This window comes from Carassius carassius, chromosome 32 (assembly GCF_963082965.1).
Source record: "Carassius carassius chromosome 32, fCarCar2.1, whole genome shotgun sequence".
Taxonomy (NCBI): Eukaryota; Metazoa; Chordata; class Actinopteri; order Cypriniformes; family Cyprinidae; genus Carassius; species Carassius carassius.
In genome coordinates, this window is record NC_081786.1 from 10,555,888 (window position 1) to 10,577,825 (window position 21,938).

Genomic DNA, 21,938 nt, shown 5'->3' on the forward strand with positions numbered 1-21,938 from the left:
TGGAGTAATTTAGCTCTGCCATCACAGAAATGAATAACTTTTTGAAATAAATATATATTTAAAGTATATTTTACTGTATTTTATTATAAAGTAAATGCAGAATTTTGAAAGAACCTTATTTCAAAAACATGAAAACAAAATCTTAACAGCCCCAATTGTAGTGCATACAGTATGTGTTTGCAAATCTTTGTATATTATAGGATTTTTTTTTTTTTATGTATTGAATTAACCTAACGCAAACTTTTCAAATGAAGAATGAAGAATTTTCTGTCAACCTAACAGAATCAGCTAAAATCACAAACTTCCAGTGTGTTATAGATGGCACAGAGCCTTCAGCTGGCTCTAGCTGATGCAAAAAAAAAAACTTATTCAGGCCTGTTATGAAAAGTCCAGAACCTTTGCCAACACTGCCAGAATGTTCACTGTTGTACAGCATGAGCACATAATTGAAAATTTTGATTAAGTTTCAGTTTGTTTTATTATATCACTCTTGTAGCATGTTCCAGAAACCTTCTTAATTGTTTAATTAGGCAAGTGTTGTAAAACCTGATGTATAAATCACTGATTTTGTATACACAATATATGCAGTGATTGGAAATTTCCCATGACATCGAAAAGTGGTGAGAACCACTGGCAAACCTCAGTTAAAACGTTTAATCAAAATTTCCCCAGTAATGAACCAAATGAACCAGAGGCCTTTTGACTTGACTGTTTGTTTTCTGTAAACTCCAGTGATCACTGGTGCCATCTAGTGGTGGTAAGGTGTAACAATATTCACCTAAACTGTTGCATAAATAACAGACATTAACTTAATTATTCCAAACACAAAGGGAGATAAAAATACAAAAGAAAAAAATAAAGAATAGGGCAAAACTTAAACAAATAGGGTAAACATTAACCTAAGGTAAAAGGAACAAACGACAACAAATAAGAGGCAAGTATATAGCCTACCTACTTCCAGACTTCCCATACATACTGTACATAGTATTTCACGCATGTAGGGGGCGGTATAATACAGTGAAACGCTCAACAACACAGGCTCATTCAGAGTTTCAGCGTCCACTTCACACAGTCCATTCAGTGATGTCATAGTGACATCACAGTCATGTCAGACCAAAGGAGATGTATGTTTCAATAAGTGAATGTTAAGTGAACAGTTGTAGACTATGTGTCTTGCTTCACTATTGAGAATTTTAATTAAGGCTGTTCTTAAGCGATGTGTTGCAATGACTTGTCTATTGAAAGCTTGTCTATAAAAGGAATATTAAAACAATATATATTACCATTTAAAAGTTTCGTTTCAGTGAGGGTCTGTGAGAAAGAAAGAAAGAAAGAAAGAAAGAAAGAAAGAAAGAAAGAAAGAAAGAAAAGAAATACTTTTATTCTGCAAGGATCAAACAGATTGTGAGAGTTGTGTCTTAAACAGTTGGTACCATTATTTGCTGTCTCTCAGGTGACCTATGACCCCATCTATGGACACAAGAATGAGATCATCCATTATCTCAGTGGTGATGCCATTAGTTGAAAATGCATTTACTGATGCCTCCACCATTCACATGCGTCTGTTTAGACTGTACTTCTGTAATTACATTATCTTTACTGTAAACAGTCACAATAATTGACCAGAGCACTGATGGACAGAGTTTCTGCTTCAGTAAACATTAGCACAACAAAGTTTGGGTTCATAGTAGTTCATAAATGAAAATTATCTCATTATTTATTTATCCTCATGTTGTTTTAAACACATATGTCTTTCTTTGTTTAATGGAACACAAAAGGAGATGCTAGGTAGACTGACAGCCTTTCACAGAATGACAGTATTCATTGTATAGGAAAAAAAGTTGCCTGAGGCTGTCAGTCCCTAACATTCTGCCTAACATCCCTTTTTGTATTCCATAGAAAGAAAAAATGTCCTGTTATGAAGTTGGAACAACATTACAGTGAAATTGGGATTTGCGGGTCACTTCAGTGTGCTTAATAAAAAATAAAATAAAAACGATTTTACCATGACCAATCACACAGTAGGATTCATTATGAAAGTGTTTTAAATCTGAAAATTGTATGTTTAATTATGCAAATGACATAATTAAATATGCACTAATTTGAATAGATTTCCAGAATAGAAATCGAAACACTCGATAAAGCTAGGTCCAACATTCTGTTTCATTCTTGCTGTTTTAATAAAATGTTAAATAAATGTTAATACAATGGAGACATTAGGCAAAGGATATATGAACGAACTCCTCAATAAAAAATAAATAAATAAATATAGATATGATATGATATGATATGAATAAAACTTGGAAACTTATTTTGAGAAAATATAGGCTACTGTAATTAAAATGTAGCCTACAGATAAATTGTGATCAAACAAACAATTTAAATGTTTTATTTATTTATTATTATTATTATTATTATTATTATTATTATTATTCCACTAGTCTGAAAAAAAAAAAAACATTTGATGGAAGTGGAATACACTAAAATCTTAAAATTGACCAGTGCCGAGAAAAAAAAAGAAAAAAAAAGAAACACGTTTGTTCTGCCTGCTGTTGCTTGAGAAGGTCCTCACTGCAGAACACAAGATCCAGAGGGCGAGGTTGGACCCAGAGCTACTGCCTTGCCTTGAGTTATTAAATCTTTCAAATGAAAAAGACCGTCAGTGCTGTGTTTTTGATCTAAAACACCAGGTGGCAGTATGAAACCCTATAGAGATGATGAAAATAACATGATTTCACATTCTGCTAGAATTACATCCTTTAAGGCGACTTTAAAATACCAGGTAACCTACTCTCAGATTTCCACGGTTTTTAGGAATGCTTCGTTTTAATGCCGCTCTCTAAATTTCTAGAGAGTCATTCGACAAAAGACAAGACAGAGTAAAACAACTTTTATTTTGTGACAAGCTTGGGTAGACGGGAAAAACTTAAGGTTAGCTTTGTGTGTTTTTCTTTTGATTGGCGTATAAGAAACATTCCTCTGGTCAAACCAAATGAATGGCGTACTGTAACTGTGCCACGCAGCTCGAGGCGCTTTAACCAATCCCACTATGGCAAAGACTATGAATATTAACAAGGTCAAGTTGACGTTGCTTGGTAACCTTGGGGCGTCCAGTCACGTTTCCTAGTTAATATTTACAAGCCGAGCCTTCAGTATAGTAGGATTTGCTTCCTTTCACTCAATCAGAGTTTACTGGCGTGACGTCACGCAATGTATTTAATATTCATGAGACAAGCACGGAGGCTGTTTAAAGTTAAATAAACGCCGCGGCGCGACTCGTGTTGCACACTGTGTGCTGCAGCGGTGCTGAGGGACAGGCGACGAAACGAAAAGAGACGAACAGAACCGAACCTGCGCGACAACAAGACTCTTCTAGAGAATGACGTCTATTTGTCCAAGATGCGATAAGACTGTGTTTTTCGGTGAGAGTTTTTCCACTGGAACTATCATTCAGCAGATGTACAAGTCAAGTTAATTTCATTGTTATTGTATCATTGGACTGGACGGAATAATTGACTTTAATTGCAGGGCATTTATAATACGTGCCAAAAGGTCAGGGTAAAATTTATTTTGATAAAGGAATTCACTTCTGCAAATCTTGACAGAGTTAACGTTACATAACAAGGCTTTTAAAAGCGTATTTGTTTGTTTTACAGTCATTCGGTTATAATCAGTGTGATTTGAACACGTTGTTTTCTTTTTGGGGTCTTAAATCCTGCTTAATAGTTCAACAACACTAATACTTTATCATTTGCGTTGTTGGTGGCAGTGGTGTGTGTGTGTGTGTGTGTGTGTGTGTCCTTGTTAAACATGAAGAGTATGTGCCTTTGCAAAAGAGTTGAATTTAGTGAGTTTAACTGGGTCAGAGGAAAATATTTAGGGTAAAATAGGCCTATGTTAATTAAAAAATTACTATTATAATTTTTCCTGCATACAGCATAAAGATCTCCAGGACCCCAATCTGTCAGTCTCAAGAAGAAGATAATGGTTAATTTTGCAGCCTGTGCAAAATAAGTATTGTTATTCAAAGGTCAAGCACAAGTGACCCTGACGCTCCCACAGCCGCATCGGAGGATGTTCTCTAGTCTGTCCCGTTATTGTTGGCTCCTGTTTAGTATTCTGTCCTGACATCCAGTATCCACGGGACTAGTAAATGCTATAGCCCGTGAAAAGAGAATTGGGTGACAGTGTTGCATAAGAATTTGGCAAGGGACTGTTGAACAAAGTGAGCGGATCTGTTGTGCTACTGTTGCAGGTTAGCGGATGGAGTAACTCTCTTTCTGGCTGTGTTGAAAAGGAGCTTGACGATTTGATATCCCGACTGAGACTAGACTTCTGAATATGTCTGAGTCAGTGTGCTCTCTCTTTTGACCTGACTAGTTTTGTGTGTGGAAATATGTGTAAGAGAGACAAACCCTAGGAATGTCTGCTAGTTAGTGTGTAAGGCATTGGGGAGGTGAGTTTAGACCCCACAGTGCACAACGTCAACCTGGAAAATGTTTTTATATCATACCATAGCTCTTTCGTTGTGGTATATTATAACTGCAGAAAATATGCATATTGATTGATTGATTGTGGAATGTTGATGTTGAATGTTGTTGGAAAGTGTTTTTTTCTCTGAATTGCTTGTATTTCTAACTCATGTGCTCCAAAGTCCATGACTGTTTACTGCATTGCTCATAGCAAACTATTGATTTATTTTATTTTATTTATTTATTTGTGAGCTGTTTATGAGTGAGAGAACACATGCAAACAGTTTTTCGTGCAATGGAAGTTTTTTAAATATATTATTTAAAAATATACTGAAGCCGGCTGAATATCAGCACACAATACCATTTAAATATTTGGGGTGGCTAAGAGATTGCATTTATTTGATCAAAAATATAGTAAAAAAACAGTAATATTATAAAATATTCTTTAGATTTTAAATCACAGTTTTCTACTTTTATACATTTTAAAATGCCATTTATTTTTGTCATGTCAAAGATGAGTTTTTAACAGTCATTGCTCCAGTATTTTATTGTCACCTGATCCATTTTTGGTTTGCTGATCAAGAAACATTTCTTGTTATTACCAGTTTTGGAAACAGTTCTACTTAGTAGTACTGTAAAAAAACAAAATACCTTTTTTCAGGATTCATTGATGAACAGAAAGTTCAAAAGGAGAAAAGAAAAAAATCTTGCTAACCCCTAATGTTTAAATGATTTAATGATTTTTTTTATTAATTATTATTATTAATAATTATTATTATTTTATATCTGTGAAATGGTTGTTAGTTTCATTGTGCACAAAAATTGCTTGTGAAGATCAGAAAGGCAGAGATAAGATACACTTTTCGACATCCGCTTAAACGGAGCAGAACTGACTCAGCAGGGTTCGGATTGAAACAGGATCTCTATTTCAAGCATTTCTTCAGATGGACCAGTTTGTTCTTCCTCTCCTTTGATGCTGCATTGTTCAAATGAAAACACAGATGCAGACTCCACCCTAAAAAATTTGTATTTTGTGTGGATAGTCTACTTAGAGCTCTTGTAAATAATGTTTATAGATATCTCTTCAGATATAAATGCACAAACACACAAAATTGCAGTTGCTGTGTTAAAGCTGCATTTCAGCACTTGCTGAGCTGGACACAACTATAATGATCTATGATTTTACTGTAAAAATAACTATAACTATGCACACATATAACTCATATAAATAATGATTCTAAGTACATTACCTTTCAAACATTTGGAGCATGTAAGATTTATTAAATGTTTTTGAAAGAAGTCTCTTCTTATATTCAAAATAACTTCTATTTTAGTATATTTTAAAATGTAAGTTATTCTTGTGATAGTAAAGCTAAGGCTTCAGCAGTCAATACTGGAGTCTTCAGTGTCACATGATCCTTCAGAAATCATTCTAATATGCTGATTCGCTGCTCAAGAAACACTTATCAATGTTGAAAACTGTTGTAATGCTTAATATTTCCAATGTGATAAGTTTTTTTAACGTTTCCTCGATTAATGGAACTTCATAAGAACAGCATTTATTTGAAATAGTAAAAACATTTATAATATTACAAAAGATCTGTCAATTTGGATCAATTTAATGCATCCTTTCAGGGTAAGAGTATTCAATTATTTATTTTTTAAAAATCCGACCCTTAAAGGGTTAGTTCACCCAGATAGCAAAATTATGTCATTAATAACTCACCCTCATGTCGTTCCAAACCCGAAAGACCTCAGTTTATCTTTGGAACACAGTTTAAGATATTTTAGATTTAGTCCGAGAGCTCTCAGTCCCTCCATTGAAGCTGTGTGTACGGTATACTGTCCATGTCCAGAAAGGTAAGAAAAACCTCATCAAAGTAGTCCATGTGACATCAGAGGGTCAGTTAGAATTTTTTGAAGCATCGAAAATACATTTTGGTCCAAAAATAGCAAAAACAACGACTTTATTCAGCATTGTCTTCCGTGTCTGTTGTGTGAGAGAGTTCAAAACAAAGCAGTCTGGATATCCGGTTCGCGAACAAATCATTCAGTTCACCAAATCGAACTAAATCGTTTTAAACGGTTCGCATCTCTAATACGCATTAATCCACAAATGACTTAAGCTGTTAACTTTTTTAATGTGGCTGACACTCCCTCTGAGTTCAAACAAACCAATATCCCGGAGTAATGCATGCACTCAAACAGTAAACTGACTGAACTGCTGTGAAGAGAGAACTGAAGATGAACACGAGCCGAGCCAGATAACGAACAAAAGACTGACTCGTTCACGAGTTAAGAACCGGTTGCATTGGTTTTCGGATCACCAGTAGTTCTTATGGACAGTTCGATTCAATAAACTGGTTGAAGAAAACGGTTCACGGGTTCTTTTGCACTCAACGTAATGGCGTCATTTGCGATGATTGCCCTTGATTCAAGCCTTCGGTTTACCCACACTCATAACACTAGCACAGAATCAGTTCAGAATCAATCACCAAAAGAATCAGTTCGGTTCAGACGCTCTGTGTGTCGGTCTGCTTCACGCTGAATCAAACATGCGCAGTATCATCAGCTCCTCGGTTCTTCTTATCTGGCTCGGCTCGGTGTTCATCTTCAGTTCTCTCTTCACAGCAGTTCAGTCAGTTTACTGTTTGAGTGCATGCATTACTCCGGGATCTTGGTTTGTTTAAACTCAGAGGGAGTGTCAGCCACATTAAAAAAGTTAACAGCTTAAGTCATTTGTGGATTAATGCGTATTAGAGATGCGAACCGTTTAAAATGATTCAGTTCGTTTTGGTGAACTGAATGATTCGTTCGCGAACCGGATATCCAGACTGCTTTGTTTTGAACTCTCTCACACAACAGACACGGAAGAGAAGACAATGCTGAATAAAGTCATCGTTTTTGCTATTTTTGGACCAAAATGTATTTTCGATGCTTCAAAATATTCTAACTGACCCTCTGATGTCACATGGACTACTTTGATGATGTTTTTCTTACCTTTCTGGACATGGACAGTATACCATACACACAGCTTCAATGGAGAGACTGAGAGCTCTCGGACTAAATCTAAAATATCTTAAACTGTGTTCAAAAGATAAACGGAGGTCTTACGGGTTTGAAACAACATGAGGGTGAGTTATTAATGACATAATTTTGCTATCTGGGTGAACTAACCCTTTAACGTTTAAATGGCAGTGTAAACATGATATTTCTATTTTTCCTTATTGTTATGTTTCCTTTCACTTCAGAAACATAGAACAAGAAGACCATGTGATGCTATTCATACCAAGTTAGGTTTTTGACTAACATACAGTCTGGTCCACTTACATACTATAGCTGCTTTTACTGGCCAAAAACCACCCATGAATTTAAGAGGCTGTTTGACTGACATGCAAAGCAGCCAAACAGAAGTTTTTCACTACTTGACATGTGCAATCTTATTAACTGTGTGTAATTTAGATATACAATACTGCAATTAATGCAGTCAGATGACAGCTGATCAGATAACACATTACACTCTTTCCCTGTTTTAGCTGAGAAAGTGAGTTCTCTGGGGAAAAACTGGCACCGTTTCTGTCTGAAATGTGAACGATGTAGTAAGATTCTGTCTCCTGGAGGCCATGCAGAGGTAAGCAGAACTAAAGCTGATATTGCAGACTGAGATGACATTAAAGAAATCTCTCTCTAATCATTGTGCTTTCTTTCTTTCTTTCTTTCTTTCTTTATTTATTTTTACTTGTTTATTTCCTTGTGAATTTCAGTGTCTAGTTCATTAAATATATCAATGTTTTGATCCAATTGACTTGTTTGACTCCAGTGCTGATGACTTTGATCAGAGTGCACAGACAGGATCCCTGATGATTCTGTATGTCCTACTTCTTGGTCTGAATGCATCAGCAGAGTTTCTCAGAGTGAAGGCTGCACATCCACAGTGTTGTGGTTTAGCAAGCGATCACACAAGCTCAATCCATTGAAGTGAAACTGATTGTAGGTCATCCCTGTCAACTTCTATTTGGGTGCCCCTCATTGTTCTTTTTCATTCTTCATCGTTTCCTCTCTCTTTTATATTGAACTGACATGTGCGAGGGTCCTGCCTGATAAGTTAGGAGATGTTTTCTCGTTCAGTGATTTGTTGTTGTCTAGTTACCATGTTTGGGTTAAATGATCATTCATCCATTCCTTTGTAAGTCCGTATTTCACCCGCAGACGTGTCTGTCATCACAAGTAGACGTTTATGGAGGAATTGAAACTCCTATAATGACTGTAAACACAGATTTTAGAATTTATAGTAATTAGATAGGATCTGTCTGGAATGTTCTCTTACTGTCAAGGAAAAATAACAATTACATATATATTGATTATTTATCTATTTAATATTGGATGGAACATTTAAGCGTGTTTGTTTTCTTGAAACTCTTACATAAAGCCATTCCCATACTCCTTTTGAACCCTGAATGCCAAAATAGTAAAGAACGAAAGGACAAGAAATAAATATACTCAGTATTCCTTACAAAAGTGCTTGAAAGTTGCTTTTTAAAGTCAGTTTTGCAGTATAAAAGAGAAAAGAGATCAACAAGAACTACGGGGGAAGACTGACTGGCTGTGGTAACAGGAAGTGAAACAGATTCTTTTAGTCTTGGGCTTTACTGCTACTTGCCTCTTAGAGGAAATGTAAATCATAATATTCTTAACCGCAGTGAAGTTCCTAAAGAAATAGCAGTAATCTGTCATTTGAAAACACGTTTAGTCCGGTACAGCTAGTCCAGTTCAAATCATTTTACTGAACAAGTAGGTCTGTATCTGTATGCTCATCCTCTTCCACACTTGGTGTTACTGTGGGTCTTTACCAGAACTATTACAAGGACAATAGAGGGACAAAGATAAGTGTCCATTCAAACCAGAAAACAATTGTATGCCTCTCTTCCTTTCTTCCTTCTCCCTCCTTCTCTCTCTCTCAACACGCTCGCGCTTGCATGCACACAAACAGAATAGTCACACATAGCTTTAGTTTAATTATAAGGTGAGTTCTGACCTAAAATGAAGGAGGGTTTTTTCTTTTCTAGTGTTTTCTCATTTGTGTTGATAAAAATGGATGGACAAACAGCTCTCCATTGTCTCACTGAAGGATATATTTAGTTTTGTTACTCTTTTATTACAGTCAGTATGTTCCATTTATTGTGTGTGTGCTCTTTTTCTCTTATTGTGTTCAAAACAGCAGGAGGTTGTGTTGTTGGTGTTCACTCGCTGCAGGTGTCGACTGCCTTCTCTTCCTAATTCTATATTTTGCAAAAAGAGCTCTCAGTGGAAACGTAAACTGTATTTTTTAGCTCATGTCACAACTGAGACGCTGAGATAAATGTTGCTTTTAATATCTAAAATATACATTCAAAATCCTTGATGGTAAATGTACAAATAAATACATAACGTATTTTTCTAATATGTATCACTCAGCAGTGTTATGTGCACACTCATGCACTAAAATACATGCACTCTGAAATAAAGTTGTGTGTGTGTGTGCGTGTGTGTGTGTGTGTGTGTGTGTGTGTGAGAAGGCTTGAATTTCAGTCCAATTTGATCCTGACTGTGTCTTTTTATGCAGTCTGGGAGGAGCAGGAAGGAACCGAAGGATAAACAAAGACCTCTAATGAATCCAGCACGACACAAGCCGCTCTCTCTTTTATTCTGTCTCTCACACACACACACACATACTTATGATAATTTTACTTTGCCTGGAGCTAATTTTAATATTTAGTAATAAAAAAAATTCATAGAATATATATAATATTGCTATGTCAGAATACTTGTTTTTTTTAAAAAGCTGATTGTGTCAGCTTTTAAACTGAATTGTGGAAATTATTTTCTGTATTTTATTAGGTTTAGTGTGTTTCATCGACATAAAAAGCTTTTGTCTATGCAGCAAAACTACACAGAAATAAGAAATTCTGCTTCGTAAATAAAAACAAAAGTAAAATGAAATTAAAGAGATTTTCTCTGTCACAAACAGCATGATGGATTGCCTTACTGTCATAAACCCTGCTATGGAACACTCTTTGGACCAAAAGGTATGTACAATATGTTGCTGCTGATTGGTTTTTCTTGAGTCTTTTTGGGCCTTTAGTGGTAGTTGCTTTTTATGCGATGTGTATTCCTGTACAGGAAATAAAGGCTTGAATCGGGGCTCATTTAACAACAACATCTGACTTGCAGTGACTTTTAGAATAACCTTCCAAGCAAAGACAGTACACTTAACCACTAGAAACGTTATCCTGTGTGTGTGTGTGTGTGTGAGAGAGAGAGAGAGAGAGTGTGTGTGTGTGTGTGTGTGTGTGTGTGTGTGTGTGTGTGTGTGTGTGTGTGTGTGTGAAAGAGAGAGAGTGTGTGTGTGTGTGTGTGAGAGAGAGAGAGATAAAGAAAGAAAGAAAGAAAGAAAGGGTTTGTGAGATCAGTTTTAGTTTATTTCCTTCAATCTGGAAAAATATATATTTTATGTAAAAAATACAGAAAATGAAAAAAAGTTTAAAAAGAGCTCTTTTCGTTTGTTTAATTTTTTAAAAATCTCCTATCATGTTGGTTGAAATCATCCAGATTAAAGCAGGTGTATCAGGTTGAAACAGATCTTACAGGGACATTTCATTAAGTACCATTATTTGAAACTCTAATTAGACAATTTCCCTGTGAGAGTAGATGACAGAATCAGCTAGTAAAGTGGAGATTTGTATCTGTTAAATGGGAGACATCTAAACTACACAGACATGGAGAGATGATTACACTCATAGGCAGTCCTATTTTCACTAACAAACCATATTAATAGTGGCTACCCGAATGCATACAAATATGATCATCTACACATACATCCACAAAAAAAAAAGAAAAAAAAAAGTTGCCCTGTCTTCTTAAACACCCCAGTCACCAGAAGAGTTAAAGCAGATCCAGTGACGACATAAGAGAGACATGCATAGTGGCTGACTGAAGTTTGTGTGTGTGTTTGTGTTTGTGTGTGTGTGCTTTTGTTTTTGTGACATATCAGGACACAACTCTGTATAATGACATGGGTATGACACAGGTATTATGACAAAAGGAAAGGGTGACTTATGAGGACATAACCCATGTACCCATTTTTCAAAACGCTTATAAATAGAACAGAATGAGTTTTTTTTGAGAAAATAAAAATGCACAAAGTTTCCTGTGAGGGTCCGGTTTAGGTGTAGGGTTGGTGAAGGTGATAGAATATACAGTTTGTACAGTATAAAAACCATTACGCCTATGGGATGTCCCCACAAACGTGTGTGTGCGTGTGTGTGTGTAAAAAAAAAAGTACTTTTTCGTAAGATGCTAGGTTTCAGTTAATATATTATGCTAATGGAAACTCAGACGGAAGGATATGCTTGTTTCAGGTTGTAATATACCATTTTATCAGGATCTGAAGAGGATATTTTTGGCTTTCGTCTAATGCTATCTACATTAAGAGAGTCTGAACACTTTGATATGAGCTTTATCAACCATTAACGCTTGCTTGGTAATGGAATGGTACTCACTGTTCTGTCCTCTCATTGGTAGGTGTAAATATTGGTGGGGCAGGGTCTTACATATACGACACACCACCTCAGACACCAGTCAACAAATCATGTAACAGCCCTTCAGACAATTCGCCCACCACACCTTGGACCAGCTCACAGATCAGCTTCAATCAACCTAAAGGTACTGTAAGACACAGACTGCTGGGGGATTGTATTCATCAAGGACACATTAGATTGATCTAAAGTGACAGCAGATTCATTTTAGATGTTAGAAAAGATTGCTATGCATCAGTGTATCACAAACATTTTTCAAGCAGAAATTTGACAAAAAGTCTTGAAATGATCAAACAGCAAAAAGAAAATTATGAAATAAACCTTCAAATAAGAAAAAAGTTTAGAGAAAAAAATCTAGTTTGAATCAAAATGACACTGAGATTATAAAAAACTGAGATATAGTCACAAATTCAATTACCTTTTTATTTTTATTCTTAAATAAATTAAATTATTTCTATTCTTAAAAAAAAAGTGTTTTGCATAATATACTTAGTTAATGTGGTGAATGCATCTGTGGGACACCTGTTGAACTTGAAGGGAACTGGCTTCCTACATCCCGGGACGGATTAATGCACGGGCCTACCGGCACATGCCCAGGGCACTAGACCAAAGTGGGGCCCAGCCGAAATACTGCTCCTCCAGGAACGCAATTTCAACCGTGCCCCCTCAGGATTTTAAGCATAGTAGATTTTGAATGCAGCTTCCAAAATACCAAAAATGGCTGAATAATATAAATAAATATATATATATATAAATATGCAATATCAGCTGCCAAATTCAAATCTGCATTCGTGCTTTGGCTGGCGCTAAACCAGATGTGTTATAACCAATCACACAGGATTCTGTTGAGTTTATGAATGCAATGGCAAATCAGAGGCATTCAGATGAGTCATCGCGTGTTTTGTTCAGTGCGCATGCTCGCTGACTGAATGCTGTTCTCCAGAGAATTATCTCATAAACAAAGTGCAGATTTGTGTATGATGTAAGTAAGATATTCATTTCACAGTATAAACAGCTTAAGTGATTATAATGGGAGTTGTTGAGAGTGCTTGAACTCTGTCTAGACTGAAGTTAAAATTCTTTGAAAATGCTAATATTATTTGCTCTCTTTATGTACACTGAAAGTGTTATATTTAGTAACTTACAATTTTTTTTATTAAATTTACGTTAAATACAAAGCCAGTCATATTGTCATTTGTCATTTTTTATGACATGAGACACCCATATCTAGTACAAGTTAAAAGATGGTTTTATGCATAGGCTAGTTAATAGATTACACTAATATTAGGCTACTTTTCCCATAGCCCATTCTACATAAACTAACATGATCTATAAAGGTGCAAAATGTATTTATTTATGTTTAAGAATCGTGATATTTTATGATATAATTAACAAGTTTGGGAACATTTTGAATAAAAAAAAATAAACAAAATTTCAACTGAGGGGAGCCTTTAATCAGTCCGTGCCCAGGGCACCGCTGTGTCATAATCCATCCCTGCCTTCATCTACTAAAATCACCTTGATATCAGTTGGTTAAAAATATTTGAAAATGGCCAAGAAGAGGGACGTTGTTCCTGAGAAAAGGTCTAGCTTCTTTTGACTGCAGATGCCTCTTGATTTAATATTTTGTCTTGTAATGAAATGACATTTATTCATAGTTAAGTGTGACTTAAGTGTCCAAATGTGTCCATATGCTATTTTTAGCCACTGTATGTGTATGGACACACTATTCCAGGCTGCATTACTCCCCACATTCCATTATACATTAACACTTCCTTAGCACTTTTAACACACACATACACAGATTCCCACACAGAGGGAGACAGAAATACTTAAACGTGTGTGTTGTAATGGAGGGGTGGGAGGATGGTTTTCTATAGTATTTTGTGGAATTTTAATGGCCTTCGTTGATTGGTTCCTTTCCTAAAATATTTCCCCTTAATAGGTGTTTTCCGACAGGCAGGACATTGCAGGAATGTTAGGGGAGGGATTTAGGGACCATTGTAGAAACGTCTGGAGGAATGTCTCAGAACGTAATGCGTTTCCCAAACACGTGAGCCAAGCACCATGATAAAATTAGCACAGAAGAAGACATTAGAATCTATAACTGGTAACAGTCTGTCATCTTTGATGTGGGACAGAAGTGTTGATTTAAAGTTTGTAGGTTTGTGAACGGAAGTGCTGCAGATTCTTATCAAAGCAGAAATGAATTATTGTCCACTGTAGCTGAAATTATAGTAATAGTTCATCAACTTTTACCATGCACAGAGATATGAATATAAAAGCAAAATAAAAATGTGTATACAGATACATAAAAGATTTTGCTTTTGTTTTTAGCTTCCACTGTGCCTACACGTATGTTTGCTGGAGAGACTTATCTGTGTCCCGGCTGTGGAAAGGCAGTTTATTTCGGTGAGTCCAGTGAATCAAAACTATGACTTTTCTGACATTTGAGAACTTTCAGGAATGTCTGTGGTTGGCTGCTGTGTGTGAGTGTGTATGGTTTTGTGCTGCTGTATTTGTGCAGTATTCGGTCTGACCACTCTGAGATTTTGAGTTCATTTAAAGGGGAACAGCAAGAATTACAGTCAGTAAGTCAGTCAAGACAAATGTTTTTTTTTTTTTTTAATAGCTTTTTTTTAATAAAGGTGAAAGTCAAAGATAAGTTATTGTTTATGATAGTTACTCATAGTTTAATAGACTTAACATTTAAAAAATTTTTAGTTATGTTTTAGCCATACACAGTCAGGTTATAAATGATATGTAAAATTTTATAATTAAGTGATGTATTTATGTTTGATCTATTCCATGTTTTATATCTAATTATTTTAAAATAAACACTTATGTTAATTTTCTGAATATACATTTGATATTATTCTTTATGTATAGATAACCATTAAAAACAGTGATGTAATGTGATGTCATGGTCTAATGCTGCAGCTGAGAAGGTGATGTCACTGGGTCGTAACTGGCACAGGCCTTGTCTTCGCTGTGTGAGGTGCAAGAAAACACTTACCCCTGGTGGCCATGCAGAGGTACTCACAAATGTGTCATACAACCTGCTACTTTTAAAGCACACTATGCAATTACTACTACGTATCTCTGATAGAGATGTTTTCGTATGCATTTTTCTACTATTATTATTTTTTTTGTTTTGTTTTAAATATTAAGTTACACAATTAAAACAGTAGCTAAATCTGAAATGTAAATCCTGTATATAATGTAAATTATGTATTTGTAGAATATCTACCATGATGATAGCTTTATCATTGCTTCAAACTGCTTAACAATATGCAGTATTTCCTCTGTTTTCCGCAGCATGAGGGCAGCCCGTACTGCCATGTGCCCTGCTATGGGTACCTTTTTGGACCAAAAGGTGTAAACATTGGAAAGGTGGGCTGTTACGTTTATGAGAAAGAGAATGCAGAGAATGAAATGCCAAGCGAACATTAAGTCACAAGGGAATGTGCCCTTTTTTTATTTGTTACAGAAATATTTTTTACATATAAAAAAAATTGTAAGGTATAAAGATTTATTTTCACATGGATATATGCAAATGTAGTTGCATGTTGCATGTATTCTAATCATCAGAAATGGCCACTGGCATCTTTTTAAAAAAGTCATACAAAAGTCACTTAAACATGCACACATACATAGACTCTTTCTCTCAGATTTGACTGTTTTTCACAAACAAACTCACAATTTCCATTTATTCATTCACGCCTGTGATCTGTAATTATTACATGGCACTGGAGAAAGTTGTAAATCCTCGTGTAACTAATAAAACATTTTAAAATAACTTTGGAATTGTTCTTTTAGGGAATAGTTTTAAATTAAGTCTGAATCTGCACTCAATCTCAGTGGTTCTCATTGGTTTAATTTGTTGTTATTTTCTCCTCATCCTCCTGCTTGTCATGATCTTTAATGAGATTTTTCCTATTCAATATGAGAAAAAAATTACTTGGTTAATGAACACACAATATAAACTTTCCAAATTATTTTAGATTAAACACATCCACATCTGTTTTGGTCTCAATATTACTTCTTTGGCTCAATAGAATTACTCAAGTATAGTGTTCAGAAGTGTGTTAATACAAGTCTTTTAAAATTGCCTTAAAAAAAACTATACAGTAGGTTATGACTTACCCAGTACCCTAGACATCCTCTATAGTCTCAGGCAGACACCTGTCTCGTGTCTCAGGTAACTGCCAGGCCACCACAGAAGCAATGAGTGCCACAGAACACAGGGTAGTCTGAGGGAAGTGGCCCAAATAACTGTCCAATAGCAGGACTAGAGGAGCCAAACACACTCCCAGACGGCCCATGAACGAGTTATATCCTATCCCATTTTGCCTGAAGGATCCAGTCATATAAATGATTTAGTTATGAAATGAGGAAATGTATGTAGGATGCGAGTGTAAAATATGCACTCCTTTATTTTACATTTATATCAAATAAATGTTACCTGAATTCACTCTGGTGCGGATTAATTACCTTTTTTGTATCCCAGAAAGCATTTTGCTCTAATATGAACAGTATCAGACATACTGTAGCTTACAGAAAGGTCAGCTTATCTGACAAGGCCGCATTAAAGGTTACTGAAATCTGTTACCCCCCTCTATTTCACACAGAATGGTTTTACTTGTAATTTTACCCAAATACACTATAAACTTCTCTCTCCTGTGTTTTAGAAGGCATTTTGGTCTGATGTGAACATTAATAGACATACAGTGTGCTCACTGAGTCTTACAAGGCAACATAGCCGGTTACCGAAATGATGTCTGCAGTTTAAAAGTCTTGTTAATCTGTCATATAAAAGTGATAATACTGCTTTTCCAATATATCATTTCCAATATATATATATTATTCCTATATAGCAACATTACTTTTGCACATGTAATCATATCATTGCATAATCATGTTGGTTTTGCCAGTCTTACCTTTGGGTATGAATATGTTAATCATGAGGCTGATTCCAGCCAACAGCTGAGCTCCTGCTTCAGTTTTGCGTCTACCAATCTTCTCCAGCATGTAATATACTATCAGTTTAGATGGAACCTCAATGGCTCCATACACAAACTGAGTGAGGTATATATTTAGTCCAAAGCCTGTGATGTTGAGGCTGATACCATAAGTCATAGTGGCAATACAAAACCTGTGAGAAGTGAAAAGCCATTAGTAGATTATTTATTATTCAGACACTGACGTCTGTTCTTTGTTCTGTAATCTAGTGCCACTGAAGGCTACAGTGAAGCCAACAGCTTGCATTACTTCAACTTTTTTTTTTTAATACAGTAGTTGTGTTTAATAGCAGGCATTTTCAAGATAAACTACATTACCTATGATTCTGCAATGAAATCTTCACCAGAGAACAGAAACAAGCAAACTCTGTACACTGAATATACACATATTTTACAATAAATAAAAAAAGAGAAAGCTGTTAAGCACAGACATGTTCTTTTGAATTTTGCCTGACTTTCAAATACTTCTTTGCTTTAAATCAAAGTTTTCAATGTATTTGACCTCATAACTGGCTTTTTAGTTTAAGGCCTTTATCTCTTTAACAAAGACCATTTAAAAATCTTTATAATAAAAGGGAAAAGTTCTTTTGAGACCAAGGCCACTGAAAATGTGGGCAGATATTGTTGAACTGTGGATCATTTCCACACCATATGGTTCCTGTTAGAAAAGGCAATCTTCTCATCTTAGGGGTTCTGACAGGGTCCAAGTATGAATAATTTCTCTTGCCCTCATCTGTAGCTATGTAGAGAGCCTATATAGAAGAAAGACAGAGATGCACTGTAGTTAGCTTACAGACTGACAATTGTTTAAAAAAAACCTGATCAATCCCTTGTTATATATCATTTTCTTTTACCTCAGGTTTGATTCTTGAAATAACTTCCTCCTTGCGATTCATGACAGCACATTTTTTAAGATAATAATGAGCTTTTTCTACCCTCCCATTGGCTTATCAGCCACCGAGCCGACTCTGGAACCCACCTACATCAGAGACATTTGCTCTATAGAACATTCTTACCCTGAATTTACTCATTTGACAGAATATGCGAAGTCCATTACCACCAGAGAACTGTGGATAGCAGTAAAGGTGACGTGACGGCCACTGTCAGCCATCTCCAGTCTCTGGTACAGAATGCAAAAAGAGACAATGAGGTGGTCCCAACAGCCCATGCCATGCTGCCAGTTATAGATACAAGCTTTCTGTGCTGAATGTCCACCCACTCCACATCTGAAGAAAGACATGTATGTACAGTAAGGCCATTTTACTTTATTTTCACATTCAATCATAATCTGAGGACCTGAGATAGGGGTCTTACTGAGTACGACTGAGACAATAACGATGCCAGTGATGGTGAATCCACTAAAGAATCTCAACACTACAAACATGATGAAGGAGGAAGAAAAGATGCTGGCCAATGTAAAAGCCATTCCTGATATATAGGACACCAACAGCATCGGCTTACGGCCAAATCTACATGCCAAACCAAAAAAAATTATAATTATTATTTATACAGAACATTTCCTGCTTGTGGCAGTCTTCTAAAAATGCGAATTGTTCATAATATTTATCATAATACACAGTTCTGGTTTTTTTAAACATCACCTGTCACTCATGCCTCCAAAAAAAGCTGCTCCAAACATCACTCCGACAAAGAAGATGGTGGTCACAGCTTTATTCAGACCTTTTTTATCACATATAAAAATAAAAAGAGATGGAAAATCATTTTGTAATGAACTGCTTCATGAACTTTTCAAAACTACATGTGGATGAATATATATATATAGTTTTATCATGACATTTTTATCCGAAGGTAGCTTGAAACTCAAACTTCTTTTTTTCTTTTTTGGATGTGAAAGGGAGGACATACTAACCGACACTGTAAAACCTAATAGTGCAATTTACTTAATAAAATAATTAATTAGTTTGAACTTTAATTTTGGGGGGTTACTGTTGTGCTGAAGAGTAGAATTTAAGGTTATGTTGAGAATGATCCAGTGACTGAAAAACTCTTACTTTATTTGAAAAGCTATAACTCTGCACATGCAGTGATGTTTTTTTTTTTATTCCAATGCACAGAATTTCTAACTGACTTGCTGCCTTATGAGGCAATGACTTTGCAGGTATTGTTTCTAAATGTAGGCACCTCATGAAAGTGATTTCCGACAGGCTTCTGAGGCAGCATAATGGTTTAATGATCTACAACAAAATAGAACAAGTTTTGGTGAAAACTAAATGAATATTTCAGTACTATAATGCAGATTTCCCGCTAAAAATATCATTGAATGGAACGCACAGGATTGTGGGATATCAAAGGCAGTGAAGGATACATCAATGCTCCCTTCAAAATTCAATCTGAAGAAGACAGGAAGTAAAACAGAATTTGGATTCGGATGTGCCTTGATGCCTTCCCGCCAGGGAATGCTGCCTCCGAAGGCAGCATTTTAGAGATTTCAGATGCAGCCTTCGTTTCATTTAGGTTTCAAGGTTTAGCTAAACAATGCATTTGATTTGAGTATAGTTTATAGTGATTCAAATGAAAAAGTTAACAGTATTCTTAAATATATATATTTTTTAAACTTAGATGGTTTAAGGCAATCCTGAAATGATTTGGAGTTGAAGTTGGATTTTTCAGCACACAGGCCGATCCTAGCAAGAATGGGTCAACAACATGGTTTATAAAGTGCAGCACCTTCTTCTCTGAAATCTCACCTGTGTGGCGAGCGCGCTGATGAACGTGCTGTTGTCATACTCCCATCCATTCTGGCACGGGACTACTGGAAGTTCTGAGCTGCTGGAGGAGTTTGTCAACAGATGAAACTGAGGATGAGAGAACATGTGACAAGAAGCAGGAGTCCCATCATCTTTCACTGGAATACTGACAGTCAGTTTCTGCTCCCAACTCAGATTCCCAAAGATTCCCTCGGCATCCAGAGAACTGATATCACAGTGGTGAGATGGGATGGCGGCGATAAAGTTGCTTAATAGAAAGTGACAAGGTAAAGTGAATCATCCTACAAGACTGATGCAAAGAATCATCTTCTGGAACCTGCCGAAGCCATTGATCTCTATAATTAGATCTTCAAACTTCATGGTTTTTGTTGATACACAGACTGTCCTCAGTGTCTTCCTACAAAATCCAAGGTTTATGTGGTGAGTTTTTATGGGATAACAAAGGTTAAGTTAACTGGATGTCAGACGCATTTTGTACTTTGGTCATTAAAAAAAAAATGCTGTTGTTGTAAGTCTCTTCAGTGTGTGTGTGTGTGTGTGTGTGTGTGTGTGTGTGTGTGTGTGTGTGTGTGTGTGTCCATATCTTTCAGACAATCTGCTACCCATAGTAGCTTGTCAGCAGAGGTGAATGATTTGTGATTTGGTTGTTAATGCTGGTAAAATAGTGTCTTGCCATCTGTGCAGTTAATGCACATGGACATTGATGCCTTTTCTTACTTTACAGACGATATCTTGTCACACTAGCACTCTTTGGCTAGTATTCATGATTTGCTCAAACATAAATATAAACCATTTCAGTCTTTTTGGATCAATTTTCTTTTGGTAGACATTTTATAGGGACTTGGTTTCTGAAGTTGCAGAAAAAAGGCAAGCTTATCTGATTGTGTAATAAAACTATATCTTTTGTCAGAGTTGTGATGCTGATTTTTTGCTAGTGTTAAGGAGGCAAAATATGCCATCTAAATGCCTACAGATTAATTTAGAGAAAGAAAGAGTATGCAGAAACACATTCATAGGTGATGCTGGCAGATTTGGTTGTTTGTATGGTCATACTGATTAACTTTTTTGTTATCACTGAATGACAGACAACAGCACTGATCTGGGCTTAGAAAACCTTTCAGATAGCTGTTTTTCACCTTGCTAATTGAGGTTCACAAGGATTTGTGGTTCAAGGATTAAATCATAGGCCTTTGTCACTTAACATTGTGTGCATAGGCCCAAAGAAAGAAATTATTTTATTCATATCCTTTTCTGTAAACACTTACATTCTGCATTTATTTTGTAAACAATTTTAGAGAAGCACTAGGGCAAGATTCCAGATTACTGATTAATGAACAGGTTTCAAGTCTCATAACATATCTTCCGTCATTATCCCAGATGAAGCAACTTGAATAAACTATCCATACAAGTTAGCAAAGCAGTGCAAAACCTGGCTTTGATTTTATTAACTACATTTCCAGGCAGTGTTGGGGGTAACACAATACATGTAACATGAATTTCATAATTCAATTTTTTTTTTCAACATATTACTTTTAAATTTACAGCGAAATATCTGAATTGCTTTTTCAAATTAGTAACAAGTAATAAATAAGACATAAATATGGGTTTAAACAAAGCACAATTCTACTACAGTTATGTATTCTGTACAATTAAATTGTCTTTCCATTTCAAAATTACTGCCTTATTGTTCAACCATTTCTTGTAGTGGCATGTCATCAATGCAAATGTAAATGATTATACTTAAGGGTTCAGTTTCCCAGACACACATTACATAGTCTCTGGCAGACACCTGCCTCGTGGCTCAGGAAATTTTAAGTGGCACAACTGTTTTCAACATTGATGATAAAATTTATTTTATCATTTAATATTTCTTAAGCATCAAATCAAGATATTAGACTGATTTCTAAAGAATCATGTTACACTCCATGTCTGGAGTAATGGTTGCTGGAAATTCAGCTCTGCCATTACAGGAATAAATTACATTTTAATATAAAAAAAAAGTTCTATAATATAATGATTGTTGTAATAATATTTCACAATATAAATGTTTTTACTTTATTTTGATCAAATAAATGCAGCATGGTGCGACTGCGAGTAAAAAAACTTTCTTTGCAAACCACTAGATTTTTACTAAATTGAGAA

General features: G+C 35.6%; 2 protein-coding genes and 1 long non-coding RNA gene across 3 annotated transcripts; 2 read left to right on the plus strand and 1 right to left on the minus strand.

Annotated features, from left to right (window-relative positions):
- Window positions 1-3,264: 3,264 nt before the first annotated feature.
- crip3 (cysteine-rich protein 3) lies at window positions 3,265-15,845 on the plus strand. Its single transcript, XM_059520208.1, has 7 exons — window positions 3,265-3,422; window positions 8,009-8,103; window positions 10,480-10,537; window positions 12,033-12,173; window positions 14,384-14,458; window positions 14,987-15,081; window positions 15,365-15,845. Exons 1-7 carry the CDS (start codon window positions 3,380-3,382, stop codon window positions 15,497-15,499), a joined length of 642 nt encoding a protein of 213 aa, XP_059376191.1. The 5' UTR covers window positions 3,265-3,379; the 3' UTR covers window positions 15,500-15,845.
- Window positions 11,039-11,474, plus strand: LOC132113206 (uncharacterized). The gene is made up of 2 exons (XR_009425116.1): window positions 11,039-11,155; window positions 11,209-11,474. It is a non-coding gene; the product is annotated as an uncharacterized LOC132113206 (long non-coding RNA).
- Window positions 15,496-20,182, minus strand: slc22a7b.3 (solute carrier family 22 member 7b, tandem duplicate 3). Its single transcript, XM_059520209.1, is given in 10 exon segments — window positions 15,496-15,982; window positions 16,193-16,475; window positions 16,978-17,201; window positions 17,716-17,819; window positions 17,922-18,014; window positions 18,016-18,046; window positions 18,125-18,293; window positions 18,382-18,536; window positions 18,669-18,772; window positions 19,776-20,182. Coding segments are annotated over 10 exon segments (1,605 nt in total). The 5' UTR covers window positions 20,157-20,182; the 3' UTR covers window positions 15,496-15,921.
- Between the last annotated feature and the right edge of the window lie 1,756 nt (window positions 20,183-21,938).